This window comes from Ascaphus truei, chromosome 10 (assembly GCF_040206685.1).
Source record: "Ascaphus truei isolate aAscTru1 chromosome 10, aAscTru1.hap1, whole genome shotgun sequence".
NCBI classification, from domain to species: Eukaryota; Metazoa; Chordata; class Amphibia; order Anura; family Ascaphidae; genus Ascaphus; species Ascaphus truei.
Genome location: NC_134492.1, coordinates 10,173,843 through 10,199,551, shown reverse-complemented (window position 1 = coordinate 10,199,551; position 25,709 = coordinate 10,173,843). Strand labels below are relative to the sequence as shown.

Sequence of the window (25,709 nt, the reverse complement as noted above, 5' to 3'; positions counted from 1 at the left end):
CTAGTCAATATACTTCTTAATTGTAAGCGTTTTCAGTATTGCTTTGTTCGAGCTGAACATCTGCAAGCCACAGAGGAGAAAAAACATTTAGTTTTAACCTTTTAGTTCCATGTTGGATGGTTGTTACATGGCTATAAAACAAAATAAACTTTGTCATGGATATGAGACAAAATGCAATGCATCATTTATGAATGTTCTGTGCACACTTTGCATGCAAAACATGCCTGCCACGGCATAAAACAAGCACGATGTGCATCCCAAACAATGATAATATCAGCAAGTCTAATGTTCAATTGTCTTATCTATTGTAAATAAAATGACAGTAAAGATACAGGGCTGCAAGAGAACGCATTCATTTCACACCGTGTGAGAGCGCGTGAACAAACCAGCATTCAATATTTTAAAAACAAACAAAAATAGATACTTCAAAATAGCTGAGACATTGTACATACATTATGAATACAACAATGGGAGAATCAGCTAATGCACGTGCATTTTTACTAGTCTATATCCGTGTAAATGCCACATAATTAGTAGACTTCATGAGTAGTGTGTTATCCAACAAATATCTTATATATTGATCGCTGTGAACTAAATCGCTGGCCCACCTAGTGAACGATTACAGCAGAGCAAGCCCCATCCCCACCAGATGCTAACTCATGGAAGTCCAACCTTCTGTTACCAGTGAAGTTAAGGGCCCTATAGCTTCATGGGCTGGAGAGACATTTTCTCCCCATTCACTGGTTGCCCTCCGTCTCTTCCTACAGTAACAGACTATGGTGGAATCATAATAGAGATGTGCATGAGATTTATCCTAAAACTGACATGTTCTCACCGTACAACCACTACACCAAAGATTTTCTGTACAATGTGCAAAAATGTTGAAGAATACAGAATATTTTAGCACCTTTCATACCCCGTCTTGTACCTCAGTTGACATTACAAAAGCTTAAACAAAGTCTTACTTAGCAGCTTCTCGTAGGTCTGTTACATTTCTCATTTGTCCACTGGCATCTTTGAACATTGTCTTGTTTGCCACAGTGAGTACACCCTTCCTGGTGGAGAAATCGGGGAAGCATCTCTTGAGAACTGTTCGGGAGACAAAAGGGAAACGGAGAATGCTTACAGATGTGACAAGAGGTTTGTCTTGTGTGGGCTGTTACAATGTAACTTGCATAGTATTAATTACATTACGCTGTTAATGATATATTATTAAAGCTCATTAGTCAGTGACTATGTTTAATTCATAGCAAAGTAAATAGGCCCCTAGTAGATATGGTGAGAAGCACTGTGATGTATAATTGGGGCGCTCAACTCCAGTCCTCAAGCCCCCACCCTCCCCCACCCAACAGGTCAGGATTTCAGGATATCCAAGCTTCAGCACAGGTGGCTCAATCAGAGGCTCAGTCTTTGACTGAACATCTGAGCCACTTTTGCTGAAGCAGGGTCTGATTGAGCCACTCATGCTGAAGCAGGGACTGATTGAGCCACCCATGCTGAAGCAGGGACTGATTGAGCCACACACACTGAAGCAGGGATATTCTGAAAACCTGACCTGTTGGGGGGTCTTGAGGACTGGATATGAGCGGCCCTAATGTATAGTAATGAGACATCAACTTCCATTCAAGTATCTAAACGTTACTGCATTATAACTGCGTGCTACCCTGCTTCTCACTACTTTGCAATTGGGGGATAGTCTCAACTATCAACAAAGAAGATGCAATGCGCATCCAATATGACAAATTAATTAGAATTGTTTTCTATGTTTTTTCTTCTCATAATTATGGGTCATTTAGTTCAAACCTTTGGCCAAAACATTTCAAGCTGCGACCACATCAAGGCAGACACTATCAGCAGGTCCCACACTACCAATTGTGTACTGTATCTTTGTATTTCTTCCACTGTATAGAGAAAACCCAATAGCATGGGATAGTCTAAACTCCCTAGTGGCGTGGCATAGTTTGGTTACGCTTCTATTCTACAGCAGTGGCCCTTTATATACCCACCCCTAGGGAAGGGCGGAACGGACACAGTTTTCCCGGAATTTCCTGAGCTTTTCATTCAAAATCCGTTCTGCGGTGTAAAATCTGTTGACGGATTGTTCCAGTTTCAATCTGTACGGATTAATCCAAAACCGCCATTGGATACAATCCAGGTGGATTTTTAAGAATCCAATCCGCGGATTCCGCTATGCGTTGCCAGATTGTTAGAAATCAGACCACAGATGAATAATCCCCCACATGGATCGTCAGTGATAGCGGAAAAAAAACGCCCTTTTTGAGACTGATCTGCAGAAATACGCATACCAAAGAAACCGGTCGATCCGAGGCGGATCAAAATCGGCAAAAAGCATTCGCCCATCTCAACCCACCACTGGGTTTTATTGCAAGCCACTGGTAGAAATAATACCACAAGACACAGCAATTTATCTTTAAATAGTCACTAATGTCTGCAATTAAGGCGTTTACTGCAGAACATCATATAAACTTCTAAAACAATATGCTGTGCAACTTGTCTGGATCTATTAATTCTACAGTTCGTATGCAAAACTAGAGACAGTTCACTCCTTGGACTGCAAGTTTGTATCACTGATACAATCCGAAAACGTACATGGTCTGCTCGGAATGATCATGGATGGACAGTCTTCATCCCGGAGAACTTCTGCAATAGACTGAGAAAATCATAACTTATTTCAGTCTTCTACATACATAAAACATTTATAGAATTATAAGGACATCACGGGATATTATTGAAACATATTATATGATTTATGAAGTATTTGCGCCAAGATTGTTGGCATTACAAACACAAGCAGACCACCATTATGTGAATTGACTGTATAACCCTGTTCATTAAATGTAACCATGTATTCTTATAAATCTATGCCCAGGACATACTTAAAAACGAGAGGTAACTCTCAATGTATTACTTCCTGGTAAAACATTTTTATAAATAAATAAAACAATTAATTAAATTATAAAAGATGAAACCTGTGTCAACCAATCAGATTGCTGATCTAAATCTTTATTTACTGATACATGTAACGGAGTCCACAATTGTAGAATCCCCTACTCCAGGGGTTAATGTACTTGAGATATTTTACTTATCTTAGTTTGTTCCTGTCCACTCACCTTCCAAGGGTTGTCAAAACCAGGCTTGCAGAACTGTTTGTAATATTCCCAATAGCTTCTGTTATATCTGTTGGCTTGCATGTCTAGGTAGGTAGCAAATCTGTCGGGGCACTTTGAGACACAGAGCTGTGGGACATGACAGAATACTGTGGCATTATTCAAGTCAAAATAGGAACTAAGTGGCTGAATAAAATTATAAAAAATATACATAGCACACGTCAACTTGTAAGACAGACAGCTGTCTTTACATGACACATTTCTAATTTGTAATTATTATGTTATTGTCTGATATCTATTGTTTTTGCGTCCTGTTCCTTCTCACCAAAATGAGATGTAAGATTAAATTGTAAGCTCTTCAGGGTAGGAATTTCCTTTCCTTTTGTCTGATTTTGTTTGTTGCATTTATTATATTATATATTATATTATATTATAATACCCTGTATTGTGGAGTCTCTTTTGTAAAGCACTGCGTACACCGTTGGTGCTGTATAAATAAAAATATACATACAGGAAAAACCTTAAACTGTTTGCATTTGTTCCATATTAGTTCTCCCCAATTATTAATACTCTACCCAAAAACATACAAAAATGAAATATAATTTGTGTTTAGCTAATGAAAAAATACAAATTTCCCTCAACAAGAATGCGCATACCACATCTATTCAACAGAGATGTAGAAAGAATCTTAAGCACAGCTTTGCTAACCATTTTCTTGCGTTTTCTGTCTCAAACTTTGTGTATGTACAGCATTTTGGTTAAAGTATGCCTTGATTCAATTTCATAAATTTTGCTACATTTTGGGCAGAAATGTTGAGGAATGGCAGTAACTGGCAGCATACACAGGACCATGTAACGTTGCACGTTGACGTTTAATGGTCGGCGAGTCTTATTTCTGCACATTTTGTTTCCGTGGGGAAAATCCGACAAGTTGTCTTCACCAAAAAGTGTGAACATCTTTACTGCTCAACAAATCTGACATTTTCTCTTAAAAGCCACATGCCGCCCGTTACTAAAGAGCTTCACAAGAAACAATGGCTGCATTTTGTACATGTTGGAGATAAGCCAGAAAATGCAACAAGTGAAAAAGGAAACATTTTCTCGGCTGAGAAATGTCTGACCACAAAGAGAAATCTAACAATGTGTCAGACAGTCTATTCCGTTTTACTCTCATAAAGCTGCAGTCCAAGCAATATCCTACATGTGTGTGTTTTTTTTAATAAATCAGTTCTGTACTATGAGAAAATACTTGTAGCATTTAAAAAAAAATTTTTTAAAGACATTTAATGTATTTTAATGTAACAAGCATTTGTCTTTCTATAGCAACCATTTACAAAGTCACATCCCCTTCCTCTTCTGGGACAGGCTCTGGCACACCCTTTTGCCCTCTCTCTAACAGTGCACCAATTGTATCTAGTGCCTGCCTGGTCACATGATCTTCCACGCAGAACTTTGCATCTTGGGTAATCTTTTGCAGCCCTAACAGTGATATAAAGAACCCCCCAGCCAAAACTTCAGCGATCGATTACAGGAGAACAGATCGATCGGCATCTTAGCTAATCAGTTGTCAGTGTGCAGCTTGTATTGATGCACATATTGAATGGAGAGAAAAAAATGAAAAACCGGCAGCTTGAACTGCAGCTTTAAAGGAGCTGTAGACGCGCTTGTAACATAGCAAAGTTTTCACAGGACAGTGCTCTGCTAAATTTGGTTACAATGGAACCTTGCTTTTAAACAGATATGTCAGTGCAAATCACAGCATGTTACAGAAGAATGAGGAACATTCATACAAATACTTGGACAGGTGCAAAACTAAGGATCATGTTCCAAAATCCTGTTGAACAAAAGATTGGCGATTGCACACTTTAGTTCTTGAGCTTATATTTGAAGTGGAAAACATTTCAAAATATGGGGGGCAGAAACATTGACCTTTCTCTTATTTCCACGTGTAAAAGGAAATGCCCAAAGTGCAATAAACTGTGTGAAAAATAATAGAGTACTTTGACTGGAGTAAAAACGTCTCTCCCGCAGAAAAGAAGCCGAACAACAGACATCATTCACACCATCAAAAAACAATTGAAATGGAAAAGGAACACGCCTTGTAACAGTGCAAGAAAGCATTTATATTACCAGTCAGATACAATGACATGCTCCACATTTCTACACCACAATAGTAGGAGGAGTGAGGTGTGTGGATCCGACCCCAGTTGCCAGAGGTGTGCGCAGAGTATTCAGGCTGTGGACAGCACTTTAAAATCACGCGTCACGACCATAGACTATGTGAGTGCAAATTTTGACAGTCTTGCGCTTTTTAAATAAATGTTATCTTTGGTACCATACTATGTTTATTTTATTCATTTTATGGGCACTGTGAATTGGAGACTTCGTGGAAATCTGTGATTCAATTCTTCATTTCAAAGACACCATCCATAGCCTGTTTGCCACTTACCTGTTAATCCTCTATCGTTGAGGAGACAAAGTGGGATCAGCGATTTCAAGTCAGAGGCGGATTCCATTGTTCTGATCCATAACTAGTATTATTGACTCTTATTGCACCAAGAACTTTATTTACACGTGTTTATTATTCACTCTAATTTATTTGCAAAAAGCACAGCACGCAGATTGGGCTTCCCTTACCTGTGTGGTTGGACACTGCAGGCTTATAAGCACAACTGGGCTCGCACATCGTAGAATGTTAAAATACATCAAAATAGTCTTGTTCCTAGATAGAATCATGGCAAAATAAATGAAAGCATTAGCTCATTGGCACGAAAAGGTAACTTAGTATAGTACAATTCGCTTAAGTAAAAAAATAAAAAAATATAAAACTATACAAGAAACATACATTTCATTTTTTCTATTTGTGTTTACGCTTTCGTACATGTTTAAGATGTAAATGTATTTCATCTTGTAATCTATCAGCACAACAGTATTCTGATTCATGTTAAGGTCATTCTATTTGGCTGTTCTGCAATGTGCTGAAAAAGCATCCTGCATCCAAAGGGATAACACAACCGCTATGTACTGCGGTGCTTATACTGACCCAGGGGTGGGCAACTCCACTCCTCAAGAGCCACCAACAGGACAGGCTTTAAGGATATCCCTGCTTCAGCACAGGTGGCTCAATCAGTGGATCAGTCATTTTGATTGAGCCACTTGTGCTGAAGCAGGGATACCTTTAAAACGTGACCTGCTGGTGGCCCTTGAGGACTGAAGTTGAGTATGACTGTATTATATATATATCACTTATTTGGCCGTTCATTTGCAAAAACAATCCACAAGGTGGCACCAAAAACAAATGTCATTGACTGAGCCACTGACTGAGCCACATGTGCTGAAGCAGGGATATCCTTAAAACCTGACCTGTTGGTGGCCCTTGAGAACTGGAGTTGGCCGCTCCTGCCTTAATGTATAATGCCCTGTGTCTTTCCGAGCAGTCACGTGATCGCGACGACCCTGCATTACAGATCGCGTCCTGCGCTCTATAGGAAAACAAGCGCTCTAAGGGAGTGACGTGACCCCCACATCATGGCGCCCTGGAAAGCCAGCCTGGTCCCCATGATGTAATGGCTATGTTATGGGGCAACTAAAGGGTTAAAAGAGATGTGTGAACCTGACGACATTCACATCACTGCTGGTTCCACCGAGCTTTGCAAAAGGTTTAACCACGCTCACATTTATAGCAAACCTGGCACCAAGAGTTTTAGCAAAACTGCACAAATTGTTCACAATCGGCTATTTTTTTAATTTATTTTTTAATTGGCACAATAGCCGCCCTGTCCCTAAAACAAAATAAACCGAACATGCAAAGCCCATTGACTTTTAGCATTATGCCAACTTGATGCCAACGTGTGGATGGAAGCAAACTCTTCTACGAACCACGAAGGGTGAACGTGGCAAAGTTCGGTTCAGTGTGAGAACGGTTCGCACGTCTCTATCCCTGTATGTGGTATTATCATTTTTTGTTACTTATCAAATGGAATGTTTGGCTATTCCCAAATGGGGTGGGTCATCTCTTCCCCAGGAGAGTGAGCAGGTTTCCTGCGTTGGAATATTATAGGATAACAAATAAGGGAGCGTACACTAAATTGCCAGAGTGGCATTAGGTCGTCCGAATGCTACACAAGACGCATTTGGTCGGTTCATTGTTTGTTTTTAGTAATATATTCCTCCAACTCCAACAGACAGAAGAGGAGTTTCTGTAGTGCAAAAACTGCAGAAGTATACCAGGCACATTCCTATTCTATGCAATGGGACTATTGCTTAAAAAAGGTTTCTTAGTTCTGATGGTGAGCAGCAAACATAAGTAAGAAGATTCCTCCTCACCAAAGACATAACAACTGAATGTTCCCATAGGGATCGCTCCTCAGAAGTCTGTTAAATCTGGACTACTAATGTGACATTAGTTTCCCTGGGTTTAACGGGTACTCACACAGCTAAATACAGGCACAAACACCGGTCTTCAGTTATGTCGGTAGCATACGCTTAACGCCATGTGAAGTTAGCGCTGCCTTGCGTTAGCTTCACATAATATGGCGTTAATCCTGTCTCACCCAAAGGTGGCGTTACTTCTATCAGGTCCCTGATAGGTGTTTAATTAAAGTTTAAAAAAAGAGAGGACAGGAGAGGAAAAGAACCTGTTAAATAACAATACGATAGGTAAATCACACCTACAGTACCTGTGGCCTTACACTTACCCAGACCCTGTAACAGACCTGTCTCAGGGTGTGGGTGTGAGTAACGCCGCCTTTACCTCTGACCTAACTAACGTTGCGTTAAATCCCTGCGGTAATTATAACGAAGCTCTGGGGATCTGCGTTGTTACAGGGAACACCTCTTCTGCATCTCATTAGCACTAACGCCTGTTATAGTCACGCGAGGGCTCGTTACAGCTTCAAACAGTGTGTAGCGTATCGCTACTGAGCTTTGAAGATCCCCGTTAGCACTTAATTATTCGTTAACGTATTATTAAGTATTTAATGGACTTCTGAGGATCTGCCCCATAATGTGCTGTTAATGACCCCCTATTACTAATTACACAGGTCACGCAATGTAAATGAACGCAGTACTTACTCATTTGATGTACCCTTTTGACCACAAAACTGCCCAGTGCTGTCAGTTGGGTAGACGACTTTCCTTGGGTCCCCATGTATCCATGCTGCAAAGTAGAAACCATATTGGCCGTGTGAGAACAACAACCCACGCTGCTAAATAACCACCTTTTTTATAGTTACATCGGCAGGTTATGATCTTATTTCCTTAAAATGTAATATTGATGACTCCGGCGAGTACTGTGTGGGTACCAGCTGATGGGATGATGTCATGCTTTTAATCATACTGGACATGCACCAATGCCAGCTTGATAGCCGCTCTCGCTGAAAGCCAAAATGTAATGAAGCCAAAGTCACCCTTGTCCTGCTTAAGCGGGCAATGTGCAATTACGTATGCATTGTGGGTAATAGAGATGTAAGTGTGTTTCTGTCGGTATGTGACACATTCTGACCTGGCATGAATAGATTAAATACAGATACAGAAGGAATGCACAGTAAATTGCAGTGGCTATTCTTTGCAAAACCCCACGGTCTTATTCAATATGTTGTGCAGATGTGTCCCATTGCTTGGGTAGAGTTTAGTACTAGGAATTTCCCTGGGAAGATAGCAGATCACAGGGGTGGCCAACGCCAGACCTCAAGGGCCACCAACAGGTCAGGTTTTCAGGATATCCCTGCTTCAGCACAGGGGGATCAATCAGTGGCTCAGTCAAGGATATCCTGAAAACCTGACCTGTTGGTGGCTTTAGAGGTGTGGAGGGGAGCACCCCTGGCATATCGAATAAGGACCATAGAGATAAATTGAATATAACCATATCAAACCCCTTTTTATATCTATGTATTCTGACAGAGAATGTAAAGTACCCCATGTTATGCAATGTGCTATTATTACGTATTAGAATACAATCAATACCAAAAAAGATATTAGATTTTGGAACGCAATGTGCTCCCGTTATTACAAGACATTAAGCTTCTTCCTGGGGTGTACATTCTCGTGTAGCTTTTCTATCTAACATTTGATATTAGATATCATCATTCCATTAAAAAATAAAACTGTTTGTCCTGAAGGCTTTCAGAGATTGCGAAGTCAAGGGGATCGCTTTTTTTTTTTGATGCCTTTTAGAAATGTGACCCTACGATTAACAGGGAGTTACATTTTTTTTTTGTTTTAATTAGAATAATATGACCTCTTATTTACTGTGCATTACTACAGATCCTTTTTCTTTTGTAATAAAAATCGACCTTATTTTAGGAGCATTTAAGAACCGTGTGTTGCGCACTTTATGATGACATCAATAGAAATGATGTGTGATAACATCAACCTCGGAAAACTGTAGAACAAATCGGCACTTCGGGTGGTCCATGCCATGTGATGGGTCAAACACTTTCTGGGATGGATCTACTTGATTTAAAAGGACAGTTTGCACACCAGGTGCTCTGGTGATGAAATCTAAGCTTAACATACAATATTTTGCTTATGCTTGTTCCACTTAAAACCAAAAAAGTGACAAGAACAGGTCCACTATTACACATTGTTTACTGTACCTGCTGTTACAAAATACACGCCTGTCTTCTATTTCAAGACCAGTTCTCTAAAACCATAACTTGTACTTCCCTTAAGTAACAATGCAAAACATTATTGTAAGATGTAACCACAATTATGGGGACAGAACTGGAAATATATATCTCTGTGCCTACATTTGTGCGTGTAGATTTATGATGAACTAAATACATATATAGAAACATGTTCTCACTTTGGTGCAGAGCTGTGAAGAAGAATATAATGAAGAAAGAGAAATAGAGATCATGAATATGTCGTTTTAATTCTCAGGTTCCTGCTTCCTAAACGAATAAAGTTTACACAAATGATACTGGAGATACTGGGGTCCCATACTTGTAACCCCCTTCTGACTGTAAGCGTGTTTGTTCCACTGGGCGGCAGCATGGGAAAAGCTCATCAGTTCTGCATAAAACATATGTGCTGTTGGCCAAGTCCTTCCTATAAATGACCATGTTAGGGCCATCTCCCGTTTACCAATACAGGAAATGTTGGGCTTTACAGTAGAAACCATAATGGGACAACAGAAATATAATAAATGATCATTAAGATGGTCAAAGCCAGATGTGATACTTACATAGGTAATTAGTCTGACTACTTGAAATCTATATTTGTAGATTATATGAGGTAGAGTTTTGCTGTCCTGGAAGATAGCATTAATACTCTGAATGACTAGGAAGATAGCACTAATACTCTGAATGACCAGGAAGATAGCATTAATACTCTGAATGACCAGGATGATAGCACTAATACTCTGAATGACCAGGAAGATAGCATTAATACTCTGAATGACCAGGAAGATAGCACTAATACTCTGAATGACCAGGAAGATAGCATTAATACTCTGAATGACCAGGAAGATAGCACTAATACTCTGAATGACCAGGAAGATAGCACTAATACTCTGAATGACCAGGAAGATAGCACTAATACTCTGAATGACCAGGATGATAGCACTAATACTCTGAATGACCAGGAAGATAGCATTAATAATCTGAATGACCAGGAAGATAGCACTAATACTCTGAATGACCAGGAAGATAGCATTAATACTCTGAATGACCAGGAAGATAGCATTAATACTCTGAATGACCAGGAAGATAGCACTAATACTCTGAATGACCAGGAAGATAGCATTAATACTCTGAATGACCAGGAAGATAGCATTAATACTCTGAATGACCAGGAAGATAGCATTAATACTCTGAATGACCAGGAAGATAGTACTAATACTCTGAATGACCAGGAAGATAGCATTAATACTCTGAATGACCAGGAAGATAGCATTAATACTCTGAATGACCAGGAAGATAGCATTAATACTGTGAATGACCAGGAAGATAGCACTAATACTCTGAATGACCAGGAAGATAGCATTAATACTCTGAATGACCAGGAAGATAGCATTAATACTCTGAATGACCAGGAAGATAGCATTAATACTCTGAATGACCAGGAAGATAGCATTAATACTCTGAATGGCCAGGCAATGCACCATGTTGATTTAAAAAAAAAACAAAGTATCAGTTGCTATTAAAGTACTAAATAGTAATAGTCCATGTTGCTTTTATTTAGAGCAGTGGCTTCAGCCTTTTAAGAACGACTGAACCCTTTAATAATGTATTTTGACTCCATGAAAGTCGAGTCTATTGTATGTAGTAAACCCCCCATATGATGTACCTAAATCTTTCTGAACCAGGAAATTAAATACGTGTACCAACAAATGTACGGTTTCTTAAAAAGTGAAACATCTGTCATTACAAAGTTCCGAGTTCCACGGTGAATTTAACTTGAGGAAGCCATGCTGCAATAATGCAAAATAACTTCGCACAGCATTAGGTGATACCTTGACTTTGGACTAACAATTGATATTTTAGGACAAGCTTCTCGAGAGTACTCGCTCTTCCTCAGGTCAGGCAGTACCGATTTACTCAAGTTACTTAGAAAAGAGGGTGCAGAATCAGACAGAAACAATAGTAGAGGGGCAGGGAAATGGTAACAAATAAATAAATAGACACAGCAATAAATAGATGAAAGGGTCACTAAGAAATGTGGGGTGCACAGAGAACTGTGGCGCTGTGGGAGGAGGGACTTAAGTGACCTGGAGTGGGGGAATCAGAGAGGCAGGGACAAAGAATACAGACATTTATTTATACCGCAGGCTAGTGACTAGGCCCCTAAATTCTTTTATTTTAGTGTCAAAGAACATTTGAATTTTGAGCCCAAATGTTTTACGGTCTCTGGAGCTTTGAGACATTGAGGATGTGGATATTTAGATAATTTCTGGAAGGATCTGGCTGTGAGAAGTGGTGTCCCACTGGAGTGTGGTATCTGTCTTCTTCACGGTGTGTTACTGTGTGTCTGTGTAGGGTCGTTCTGTTTGGTAGTTTGGGGCTGGTTTTACCAAGGTAGTCCCTTGGGTTCAAAGAGTAAATGTACTATTATAAATATGACATTGCCAGAAAGTCTTGGGATACGGATATGTGTATTTGCTCATGTGTCTTTCTGTTTATGTCTCTTCATAGACAATGGGGGTTATTCATTAAACTGCGACAGTGTACATTAGGGCAGACAATCTCATTAAGGTTAATGGTTAGTTGCAATGCAAAAGTGCCCCGATCTAAACTATTGCAGTTTAACGAATAATCCCCAGCATTGTGCCTGTACGTCTGTTACGCTCCGTACCAGATGTGAAATAAATGTATCAGGCGGAAATATTAGAAGCATCTAATTTCTATTATTTTTAATATGTCTTATGGGTTCTCTTCATGTTTCAGGGTTTATTTTTATTTATTTTTTTAGAAATATCCCAAGGCTTTATGCCAAGAACAAAAACACAATCCGACCTGCTGGAAGTGACAATTAAAAACACGACAGAAAAATCTGTTCATGCCGCACAAATTCGCTCTCCTGGTGATAATAGTCACTCAGCGCAAGCGATTTCATTTTTATGTATAATCCGAACAGATTCGCTTTCAATATGTTGACAACTGAACTGCCAAATTGCGCTGGTGGCTTGTTGTTTTTTTAAACACAAGCAATTTACCAAAGCGATGAAGCAGAAAATAGGACACATGGTCATTAATCTGTTAATGGGTCTTCTTTGTGAAACTTTGGGTATTTAATGCCATGGTCAGTTTAAAAATAAATAAAAACTCTTGTTGTTGGTTTACCTCAAAATTATTATCTAATAATCAATTTGTGATTGATTTTTGTATTCATCTGATGTTTTACACTGAATAACTTAGAATTCATGCACATAATATGTTCATATGAATATGATTTGGAATATCCTTTTACCCCTCCCCTCCCCCCCAATAAAAAAAATTGAGGATTTGGCATAAACTGCAGGAAAACATTGTTGGCAAATAACCCCATTCAGTGCATATAGGTCTACAATGTATTGCCCCACAGAATACCACAGTATTTAAAATATTGTCCACAGATTAACAGATACATTTTGCACAGTGTGTCAGATATAGTACTATTATTGGCAATAGCAATTGCTACTTACCTACAATTCCTAGTGCAATGTATCCGAGAATCACCAATACAAAGATTATGCAGCACAATACATCTGTACAGTACCTAGACATAAAAAATACAGCTTTCATTAAAGAAACAGACCGTTTATATGTTTGAATAAAATGAGGTATTCACGATAGTGTTATGAAAACTAACTAAGGAAGACTCAGAGGATGGATGTGTATACAGATATATAGCAGGCTAACGCAGTTATGTTTAACTGACAGAAGGTATGTGGGAGGCTGAAAATTGCCTTTCGGAGCTGCTTGTCGGTATTGAATTTTGGACTTCTATGCCCCCCGGGGCTAGTGGTGATACAAACATGAAACAGTAGGAAAAAGCTGCAGATTTCTGCTTCTTGTTGCAGAGGTTCGAACATTGTGCCCAAGTGCTACAGGTGCATATTCCCAACCCCCACCCAGATTCTCACTTCTGCTGTGTGTGCCAGGCACAGGTCTGTGTCCCTGAACTCTAAACTTGGAGCAGGCACCAATGTACTTCTTCAGAAAATACAGCAGGATTTCGTTTGAACCCCTTTGCTGTCAGAGAGGGGCATGTAACATTCGGCAGATCAATGTGCTGTACGCCTTTTTGCCAGAAAAGGCCGTAAATCATTCATTCTTAGAGCAATATGTATTAATCATGCAAAGTCAACACTGTCAGCAGAGATCGTAAAACAAATATATTAATGACTTTAATAATATCTTGTGGTAGGATGAAGAAACACTGGGGGCTGGGAAAGAGAGAACAGAAAACACAATAATTGAGTTCCCCCAATCTTAAACCAACATACAGTATACAATTATTCTTGGTACAAAGATGCACATGCATAGTACATCAGTTTTAGCATCATTTAAGCATTAGATATTGCACCCAGCAGCTTTTTTTAAATTCAAGCCAAGGTTAAGAATGTTAAGAGCCAACAATGCATTCAAGGGCAGCATTTCAATCTTTTACACTCATGGGCTTAAACTTGGTGCTTGGCTTTGCACTGCATGGGTACCAAGGAAGAATTAAACTAGACATTGAGTCCCAATAATGGTGCTTTGCATAAGATCCCATCCTGGAACCGGAAGACACAGCAGTCCTTTGAATTAAACTGACCCTAAGGTGTCTTCCAGCGCTGAACGTTATCTTACGGACTGGCACTGTAAATATGGCCCCAAGGGAGGCAGACCTAACTTCTACAGTATGGCGAGAAAGTAGCAGCAAGCATTTATTCACATACATATGGAAATATATCTTTAAACTTTTCTTTGCATTTTAGGTTTAGAAAGATAAAAATGTTGCATGGAGTAACAAACTTGCAAAAGGTTTCCTAGAAACCTTTCTGTGCATTTTTTTGTATTCTATAAAATGCAAGGCTAGTGTATAGTGAATAATCTAATAAAAATAGATGTCCCCGTCCTCTGCTAGAAAGCTGACAATGCACTACAAGCATTTTTTTTGGGGGGGGGGGGGGGTTGGGGGGTTAAGGGGGGGGGGGTAATTGTGGGGTTTTGAGATGTTTCTAGTTTTATTTTCAGTCTTCCTTTAATTATCCTCAGGCGAAAATGGATCATGTCACAGAAACGCAGCATTCAGCAGTATTAAATATTGAAATTGTGCTTTGTGATATCGCCACTGAAAGACAGACAAAGTGTGAAATGGAAGCCTGCCAAGCTGAGCTTCCATTCCAACCAGAGCCTGCCACTGAGCTGATAGCAACTGTGACGTGAAAGGAGCTATTAGATTTTATCAGAAAGTGCCAGCACGCTTCCCATTCCTAAATAACTCCTGACATTTTAGTTCAACAAGAAGGCACAGCTTTGAATATGTTGCTTCAGATAAGCAAAGCAGATTTAAGCCAATATAAAACATGATGTATGTTTTATTAAATGTGCCTTCCAAATGTTTCACACTTGTATTAATGAGCTTATAAAGTACGAGATCATGTTCACATTTAATTTGCATCCTTGTGTAAACATCCCCCCCCCCACCGTGTTGGTTACTAATGCAATCTAAGGAGTGAGTCAACAGTAAGCAGTGGATGATAGGCTCCACCCTGTGATTACACATGAAACTACGTGATAGGGTGTATAAGAGTCAGGAAATTTTCTGAAAGGTTAGGTTCCAGCAGGAGAGGAGAGTAAGAGCCTCGGGTAGTAGAGGCTAAAAGTCCCATAGTCTGAAGAGATAAGGCCCCCCTGTTTATTGTGTTTTAGTTAGGGACAGTACCTTAACAGTTAGGACCCATATAACAATACACAGAAGAGATATGCAGGTCCCAAAAAGGGAAGGTAGACATGCCACAGAGAGCTGCCATATAGGGCTCTGGTATGTCAGGAGATCCGACCCACAAGAGGATCTCCATATAGAGACGCCATATACAGAGTTACTTACCCCTGAAAAAGTGGCAGTTTCCTGCAGGAGAAAGGAGAGTGATAATAACCTCCCCAGAGCAGGACAGGATCTCAGAAGGGGCTCAGAATAGGATGATCATAGAGCTAAGAAAGCGCAACAAGGGGGGCCTAGTCCAATACAGGTATTCATGTCAGTAACAAGTGGAACACTGCAGTCATTCAATAAAGCTGAAGAGTACTACACCCCACAACTGGAACAATCTACCAGAGACTCTCACAGCCGCCACCAGTCTAAGTTCTTTCAAAACTAAAGCTGTCTCACATTTTAATCTGGTCTGTAACTGTTACATACGCCTGCATTCAATCTGAACCCATTCAGTCTACATCTGCGTCGCCCAAAAGGCGGATGCCTCATGGGTTTTCCCAAGAGCTGCTCCCCTCTGCACATAACCAGTGTGCTAAGGGTTAATATCTGAGTTTGCCTACTGCTGTATTTCGTCAGCCCTACCCTCTGGAATGTTAGTGACCAAAGAGGACAAAGGACTTTTTGAAACCACAGCTGCATTCAATCTGAACCCCTTCAGTCTACATCTTCGTCGCTCAAAAGGCGCACAGCCTTTTGGCGCAGTCAAAGGGTGTGAGACGTTTGCTGCCATTCGCTGATGTTTGAGATGTTAAAGCTGCTCTATTTCAATCTGAAACTCACCAGACCTTTTATCCCCTGTACCCAATTTTCCAAATCTAACCATCTATGAAATGTCTGTGAAGTGACTATATAACCTCTGTTCATTTAATGTAACGATGTATTAGTCACTATAACTCTGTGCCCGGGACATACTTGAAAATGAGAGGTAACTCTCAATGTATTTCTTCCTGGTAAAACATTTTATAAATAAATCATATATTTTATCTTTAACTGTGCATCTTCCCCGAGGCATTTAAATTAAATGCCAGGTGACCGCGCGAGGCCTTTGCAACCTGTACTTACCAGGATTCAGCCGGCTTCTGCTCACGTTGCCATGACAACATGGCATCAAATGACGCTGCGGTACATGTGACATACCGCGTCGTCATGACAAAGCGCGTCAAATGACGCTGCAGGGACACGTTACATCACGTGACCCTCTGTGTCATTTGATGCCGGCTCACTCGGGAGGGGGGGCGCGAGCGCAGGGACCGAAACACTGCCAAAAAACTTTGCGCACCCCTGATATAATGTATAACCCTATTCACTTAATGTAACTATTGTGATGCCCACACCATGTTGTAGCATCTTTTTGTCCCAGACTAAGGCAGGAAACAGTATTTCTCTATATGGGGTTTATTTACAGGGATAAATAATATACTAACAGGACCATCGTCCCTTTAAGACAAAACTAAATCATAAAATAAACTCCTACTCCTCTTAGGACACTAACTACACATTCAGCGTCAAGTCTTACTAACTGGATGGGCAAACACACATTCCCAGCTAGCTCAAACTCCTACACCCACCACATCATGAATATATATTTATGTCAAAAAACTAGTTGGATGGGATGGGCAGCAAGCTGGTTACCACACCATACAGGTACTATTATAGCTGAACATATATAGTCTCTGAACACAGCAATAAAGTGTTTCGTTTATCTGTTACTCCAGGGTTTGGAGCAGACGTCCCCGCTTCAGCACGGTCTTGTGTCCTTCCTTCCAAGGGGAGCTCAGCCCCCCGAGAGCTAAGAGAATCTCTCCTCTGTAAATCCAATGTTAAGGACATGACATCCCCACTTCAGCATGGTCACTTGTCCTTCCTACCATCTTCCTGGGATTAACAACCCAGGCAGTCCTAGCAGGCTCCGCGACCACCGTCCAGCATGCTGTGCCAGCTTACACAGCTGGGGAGAACTCTTCTTTGTCCCCTTCTCTGGGACAGCAGTCTCTCTCAGTGTGTATAGTCATTTGTTGACTTTTAAAACTCCATGAGCAATCAGGAGTTCAACTTGCTCAATTAGCTAGCAGCTGCTGCTGGCTTCTCTAGGGAGATTAACTCTCTGTGCGTTGGAAAGTCCCATAGCTGCCCTATTCCAGCACCTAGAGGACAGTGATGGCATCACACTATGTATTTGTAACCATGTATTTGTCATCATAACTCTGTGCCCAGGGCATACTTGAAAATGAGCGGTAACTCTCAATGTATTTCTTCCTGGTAAAACATTTTATAAATAAATCATATATTTTATCTTTAACTGTGCATCTTCCCCGAGGCATTTAAATTAAATGCCAGGTGACCGCGCGAGGCCTTTGCAACCTGTACTTACCAGGATTCAGCCGGCTTCTGCTCACGTTGCCATGACAACATGGCATCAAATGACGCTGCGGTACATGTGACATACCGCGTCGTCATGACAAAGCGCGTCAAATGACGCTGCAGGGACACGTTACATCACGTGACCCTCTGTGTCATTTGATGCCGGCTCACTCGGGAGGGGGGGCGCGAGCGCAGGGACCGAAACACTGCCAAAAAACTTTGCGCACCCCTGATATAATGTATAACCCTATTCACTTAATGTAACTATTGTGATGCCCACACCATGTTGTAGCATCTTTTTGTCCCAGACTAAGGCAGGAAACAGTATTTCTCTATATGGGGTTTATTTACAGGGATAAATAATATACTAACAGGACCATCGTCCCTTTAAGACAAAACTAAATCATAAAATAAACTCCTACTCCTCTTAGGACACTAACTACACATTCAGCGTCAAGTCTTACTAACTGGATGGGCAAACACACATTCCCAGCTAGCTCAAACTCCTACACCCACCACATCATGAATATATATTTATGTCAAAAAACTAGTTGGATGGGATGGGCAGCAAGCTGGTTACCACACCATACAGGTACTATTATAGCTGAACATATATAGTCTCTGAACACAGCAATAAAGTGTTTCGTTTATCTGTTACTCCAGGGTTTGGAGCAGACGTCCCCGCTTCAGCACGGTCTTGTGTCCTTCCTTCCAAGGGGAGCTCAGCCCCCCGAGAGCTAAGAGAATCTCTCCTCTGTAAATCCAATGTTAAGGACATGACATCCCCACTTCAGCATGGTCACTTGTCCTTCCTACCATCTTCCTGGGATTAACAACCCAGGCAGTCATAGCAGGCTCCGCGACCACCGTCCAGCATGCTGTGCCAGCTTACACAGCTGGGGAGAACTCTTCTTTGTCCCCTTCTCTGGGACAGCAGTCTCTCTCAGTGTGTATAGTCATTTGTTGACTTTTAAAACTCCATGAGCAATCAGGAGTTCAACTTGCTCAATTAGCTAGCAGCTGCTGCTGGCTTCTCTAGGGAGATTAACTCTCTGTGCGTTGGAAAGTCCCATAGCTGCCCTATTCCAGCACCTAGAGGACAGTGATGGCATCACACTATGTATTTGTAACCATGTATTTGTCATCATAACTCTGTGCCCAGGACATACTTGAAAATGAGCGGTAACTCTCAATGTATTACTTTCTGGTAAAACCTTTTATAAATAAAATAAATCATTTATTAAACATTCCTCATGTTTGGAGTCTGTTAAACTAAAAAGCAAAGACATGTACTACCACCCCCCACCCACCATCTGCCACCCCCAACTCACCATCTATCACCCTCAATCCACCACCTGCCACCCCAAACCCACTATCTGCCATCCACTATCTGCCACCCTCAATCCACCACTTGCCACCCCCAACCTACCATCTGCCACCCTCAATCCACCATCTGTCAACCCCAACCCACAATCTACCACCCCCAACCCAAATCTATCCCCCAACTCACATCTACCACCACCATCAAACCATATCTACCGCCCCCACCCACCATCTGCCACCCCCAACCCACCATCTGCAACCCCCAACCTACCATTTGCCACCCTCAATCCACCATCTTCCACCCCCAACCCAAATCTGCCACCCCAACCCAAATCTACCACCCCCCAACCCACATCTACCACCACCCCAAACCACATCTACCACCTCCAACCCACATCTACCACCTCCAACCCACAATCTGCCACCCCAACCCACCATCTGCCACTCCCAACCCACCATCTGCCACCCTCAATCCACCATCTTTCACCCCGACCCACATTTACCACCACCCCAAACTACATCTACCACCTCCACCCATATCTACCACCTCCAACCCACCATCAACCACCCCCAACCCACATCTACCACCTCCAACCCACATCTACCACCCAAACCCACCTTCTGCCACTCTCAATCCACCATCTACCATCCCAGCCCACCATTTATCACCCCCAACCCACCATCTACCACCCCAAGCCACATCTAAGACCTCAAGCCACATCTACCACCATCTACCATGCAGACAATAAGTCAATTAAAATTGTATTACTTGCTTCTATGTCTGTGGATCTTGCTTTATAAAACAGCAACTGTGTACATGCACTTTTTTGAAGCTTGGGGTCTCCAGAGATGAACCCCATTAACTTCAGCTCAGAGGACCCTCTGCTTCCCGAGATACAGACCTTCGTAGGGCGTGCCGGTAGCTGCACTGGCTCGGCTAGCTGTGGTTGATGTAACGTGATTCAAAGCTCCCATGTCATACGGGCCAATAGGAAGCTGTGACGTTATCCAGTGTCGCTTCCTATTGGCCCTCGTAACCAGGACCTTTAAACAGCACAGAAATACCAGCACCCCCTACGGATGTTGGGAGTCCCTGGAGCTCAAATGAATGAGGTTCAGCTCCGCAGAAAGTGGAATAAACCGGTCCGCTTGGATTGCTGCTATAACATAGATGCTTGATAGGAATGCAATACTTTAAAATCTACCTAATCCTCAGGACCAACCCAACATGCTCAGTGACAGAATCCAATCATTCCTATTTGAGAGAATCGAAATCAGGGAGGCCAACTCCAGTCCTCAATGGCCACCAACAGGCCAGGTTTCAATTATATCCCTGCTTCAGCACAGGTGTTGCAGTCAAAGACTGAGCCAATGATGGAGCCACCTGTGCTGAAGCAGGGATATCCAGAAAACCTGACCTATTGCGAACTGGTGTTGGCCACCCCTGATCTAAATGATCTCCCTTTATACATTTGTTAATCATTGACTAGTAATCCAAATGATTGCAAATTCAGCTCATTCATATACAAACACTAAAAAGGAGTATAAAGCAGCCACCAGTGATCTTATAATCGTAAGGATACAAAGACACAAAGAAAAGAAATACACTGCAATCAAGATGGGTTATTACCTAATAACTCTGTGCATGTTACACAGCATCATCACTTGTTTGTCTCGGTGCACTAATAAAGATATCGCGTTCTCCAAAATTATAGCCTGGCTTTATAGTTTAGCAATTTGGTTCTGTGGAAATTGTTCTCCAAAGCAAAGGGAAGTTTATTGATGTTTTTAGTAACGTTTTTTTAATTAAGTTCTACAGCGAATAACACATTTAACAATTCATCAGGAAAAAAGCAAGGCATCAAGCACTGCAGCATGGGCGGCCAACTGCAGTCCTCAAGGGTCACCAACAGGTCTGGTTTTCAGAATATCCCTGCTTCAGCACAGGTGGTGCAGTCTTTGACTGAGCAACTGATTGAGCCACCTGTGCTGAAGCAGGGGTATCCTGAAAAACCTGACCTATTGGTGGCCCTTGAGGACTGGAGTTGACCAGCCCTGCACAGCAGGCACCAATGTATTGAAGACAACTACATATGATTATCCTCTTTATCTCCAGCTCCTTGTTGCACATTTAGGGTTATAGTATGTATTGTGACCTTAGCCAGAACACAGAAAGATAATAAGAAAATGAGAACGGCCAAACCAACACTGGGTTAAACCTAATTGTTCATCAAGCCCAGTATCTTGTCTCCAACAGTGGCAAGAACTGCCATGTAATAAAGCATTTCTAGTGGCACGTTGGAAACGATCTAGCAAATGTTTATCAGTTATATAAACGCCTACAGTTTGCATTTTATTTTAATTGATGCAGCAGTTGCTTAGCTTTAAGCAAATGTAATTACCTAAACTGCCAATCGATCGGTTATCCCGTGATCAATCGGCAAAGATCCTGCTTCCCCGGGAACACACTATGGCCGGCTATTTCAAAAGAGGAAGTACTGAGCCTTTTTGTAAGTGTGTGTATGTATATGTGTGTGGGTGTATGTGTGTAGGTATATGTGTGTGGGTGTGTGTGTGTAGGTATATGTGTGTGGGTGTATGTGTGTATGTATATGTGTGTGGGTGTATGTGTGTAGGTATATGTGTGTGGCTGTATGTGTGTATGAATATGTGTATGTGTGTATGTATATGTGTGTGGGTGTATGTGTGTATGTATATGTGTGTGGGTGTATGTGTGTAGGTATATGTGTGTGGCTGTATGTGTGTATGAATATGTGTATGTGTGTATGTATATGTGTGTGGGTGTATGTGTGTATGTATATGTGTGTGGGTGTATGTGTGTAGGTATATGTGTGTGGCTGTATGTGTGTATGAATATGTGTATGGGTGTATGTGTGTATGAATATGTGTATTGGTGTATGTGTGTATGTATATGTGTGTGGGTGTATGTGTGTATGTATATGTGTGTATGTGTATTTATTTATAAAATGTTTTTAAGGAAGTAATACACTGAGAGTTACCGCTCGTTTTCAAGTATGTCCTGGGCACAGAGTTATAATTGCAAATAATACATGGTTACAAATACATAGTTACATAAGTGAAAAGGGTATACATTATATACGACATTGCATGCACAGTTAGAGATAATATATATTATAGGCGTATGTAACAGTTACAGACCAGATTAAAATGTGAGACAGCTTTAGATTTGAAAGAACTTAAACTGGTGGCGGCTGTGAGAGTCTCCGGTAGGTTGCTCCAGTTTTGTGGTGCACGGTAAGAGAAGGAGGAGCGGCCGGATACTTTGTTGAACCTTGGGACAATGAACAGTCTTTTGGGGGCAGATCTCAGATGATAAGTGCTGCATGTGGTAGGGGTGAGGAGCTTGTTCAGGTAGACGGTATCTTACCCAGAAAGTATTTGAAGGCAAGACAGGAGAGATGAGCGTTGCGCCTAGACCCAAGTGATGACCAATCTAGTTATTTGAGCATTTGCAGTGATGTGTGTTGTAGTTGCATTGGAGGACAAAACGGCATATTGAATTGCAGAGGGTATCACGTTTGCTAAGGTGGGGTTGGAGTGCCGTGCCATATACTATGTTCCCATAGTCTATAATTGGCATTAGCATCTGCTGCGCAATGCACTTTCTGACCAGCAGATTTAGGGAGGATTTGTTCCTATAAAGTACACCTAGATGGCATAGATTTGGGATGTCAGGGTATCAATGTGCATCCCAAATGTTAAATGGGAGTCAAACCATATGCCCAGGTATTTAAAACTAGTAACAGGAGTTAGGGTGGTGTTAATGTTGGTTCTGATCTGGAGCTCAGTCATGGGAAGCTTTAAAAATGTAGCCTTGGTCCCAAATTCCATTGTTATAGTCTTGTCAGTGTTTAAAAACAGTTTGTTTTGGAAAATCCAATTTTCGAGTCTCAAAAAGTCTGATTGAAGTATGTGTGTTCAAGGTCAGAGAGGCTATGGCAGTGTGCATATAGGATTGTGTCATCTGCATACATGTGTATTGAAGCTTCCTTATGTAACGGGTGTATCCCTCTGGCCTGACCCACCCAATCTCATATTGGCCCGTGTAGTCTAACCAGTCCCCCATTACAAGGCGTGTGTGGTGGTGCACCTGCAAGTAACAGGATTCTTGAGTCTCCCGCTTGGTGTTATTAGGGGATGTCATCAGGACAGGTAGCTGAGGTAGTGGGTGCGAGTCCAACTTACATCATGTGCAGCGCCTCCACCTCATCAGGATCTGTGCTTCCGCAGGGAGATGGTCCTGGTGAGGAACTCCTTCTTGGTGCCATCCACTGTCGAGTAATCTCACACTCACACCGTGGGGTTCTCATTATCAAGGACATCTTTATTGAATACAGGGATGTAGCAGACTGCCCCATGCAGCTGCCGGCTCTAGCCGCACATCTCTCCGTGCTGTCCCTTTGCCAGGTACGCCCTCCCGTATTGAAGTGGGATTCCCTTTCTCCTAGGGAGATCACCGCTGTGCCAGGTCCCTGGACACAGTGTGGCGTAGACAGACTTGGTTTATCACTCTGCTACCGCTAGTTACTGCACTAGGGTCACAAAAGTGTTCCTCCAATCCCTTTACCTTCTGGTTACTCTTTCTCAACCAACCTTGCAACAACACTAACTGACAGTGTTGTGCCCTTTATACCTCAGGGGGCAGGCGCATCTCTGAGGTCACTATCCAGGGACTCAGAGCATACAGCCACTCCCTTCCTTACACAGGGCACCACACTAGGGTGTGAGGGAAAACCTCCATAACTACTGTTGGCAGGCCTGTACTTACCAGGACTTACTGCCAACAGGGAAGATGTATGCAGTCATTATTATGCATGGCTACATACTCCCCCTGGTTAATACCCACCGTCCCGGCTGGGACCTAAATTTGGTGTACCTTGCGCCAGGAAACACTGCAAAAGAACACACAAATAACATAGTAACATCATTACATGAACATAATAATGTAAGCCCATCACACTCACTGACCAGCAGGGAGCGCTAAAGAAAACAACAGACCACTCTATTTATTACTCAATAATAATGCCGAGGGTCTGGCTTCTTCACCTCTCGCCCCGCGGCATCATGCACAGTCACGCTGTATTCTCGTGGTACCCCTCGCTCATTGCAGTACACCACCTTGTGCATATACACACTGCGCCCTATCTTCCAGACCCGCATCAGTTGAGCTACCCTCTGCTCGGCCTGTATCCCTTTAATGGCTCCCCCTTTCTCTACGATATAATATTGTATATCATTCTTGAGCCATCTCTCCCTATTCTCCTCTATCTCTCTCATTAGAGGTTCTGGGACATACGGGTAATCAAGCCCATGGGACTTCCTATATTTGGCAGTAATAGCCCGTTCAGCTCTGCAAACCCTGGTCAAGCTGTTTTGACCAGCCGCCCCGGGCAACACCCATGATAGGGGCTCATCGGTTTCTACCGGGTCATCCAACCCTGCGGACCCCTTAGGGATAATAAGGCCTGCCTGGATACGATCCCACCTTACCCTTAGAGCCCTAAGGTATGACTCGTCGTCAAAGTCACCGGCAGCCCACCAGTGATCAACCACCCACTCCCTCTCTAAAATAAAGTGGGTGCGGTCGAACCATGATACATACCCCTCGTACAACGGGGCCCACCACCTAGTCTCCTTCCGTTCTTCGGAGCTAGGGTCTATAACCTCTTCTATGGACTCCTCATCAGGCCCACCAGAAGATACCCCAGATGTACCCTCAGATCTCTCATTAACTCCTTTATACTGAGAGGTGTTTCTTACTGTGATACTAAGCCCACTAGGGCAATCGCTGGATACCGACACTTGTCTGGACATGCTCCCTCCTCCCTCCGACCCATCATCTGACGTACCCAAGTCCAGGCTTCCAGTCCGATCATCGGAAGGACCCCGTGACTCCCCGGACAACCCTAAGCTGGAACTGGACCCAAATAAAATAGTGACGGGTACAGGGGCTTTAGCTAGGGCCTTGGGGCTAACCTTGGGTGTGGACGGGGTTTGGGGACGGGACCGAACAGTAGGCATTGACAGGGTTTCGACCTGCTCCCCAGCGATACCTGCCTTAACGTCGCCACAAAGTCCATTCTTGTCTCCAACAGCTGGGCTTCTGGTTCTGCAGCTCAAACGCCCGTTCCCCCTGGTAGTAGGGGATCGTTTCCCGCTGCTTGACCGCAGAGGCACCACCATCTCCCACTCGGTGCCGCTCTGGTCCGCCGGAACCACTTCCGCACACGCACGTGCTGCGACGCCATCTTGGGGTGGATCCCCAAGCGGGATCTCTTCCTCCATGAGGACATCCGCCAACGCCCGTCTGCTGCGCGATCCAGTCTGGCTCTGGACTCGCTCTTCCGGATCTTCCACCCCCGGGGCCTGCGACAGGCACGGTGTCTTAGTACCTCACAGGGTAGGGGTGGATCGACCTCCGTCCGATCCACTAGTCACCACGGCAGTGGGACT

The 25,709-nt window shown here is 42.4% G+C and overlaps 1 protein-coding gene across 4 annotated transcripts in view; it reads right to left on the bottom strand.

Moving 5' to 3' along the window:
• The window catches only part of SLC44A5 (solute carrier family 44 member 5), a 107,684-nt gene that overhangs the window by 32,371 nt on the left and 49,604 nt on the right, over positions 1–25,709 (bottom strand). For 3 of the 4 annotated variants that reach the window (XM_075615787.1, XM_075615784.1, XM_075615786.1), the window contains exons 3-8: positions 13,252–13,325; positions 8,202–8,286; positions 5,766–5,850; positions 3,132–3,257; positions 2,611–2,671; positions 966–1,089 (exon numbers count right to left, since the gene is read on the bottom strand). In XM_075615787.1, the coding sequence (XP_075471902.1) occupies positions 966–1,089; positions 2,611–2,671; positions 3,132–3,257; positions 5,766–5,850; positions 8,202–8,286; positions 13,252–13,325 (555 nt within the window). The remainder of the gene's footprint in view (positions 1–965; positions 1,090–2,610; positions 2,672–3,131; positions 3,258–5,765; positions 5,851–8,201; positions 8,287–13,251; positions 13,326–25,709) is intronic. The other variant, XM_075615788.1, reaches the window with a different exon arrangement.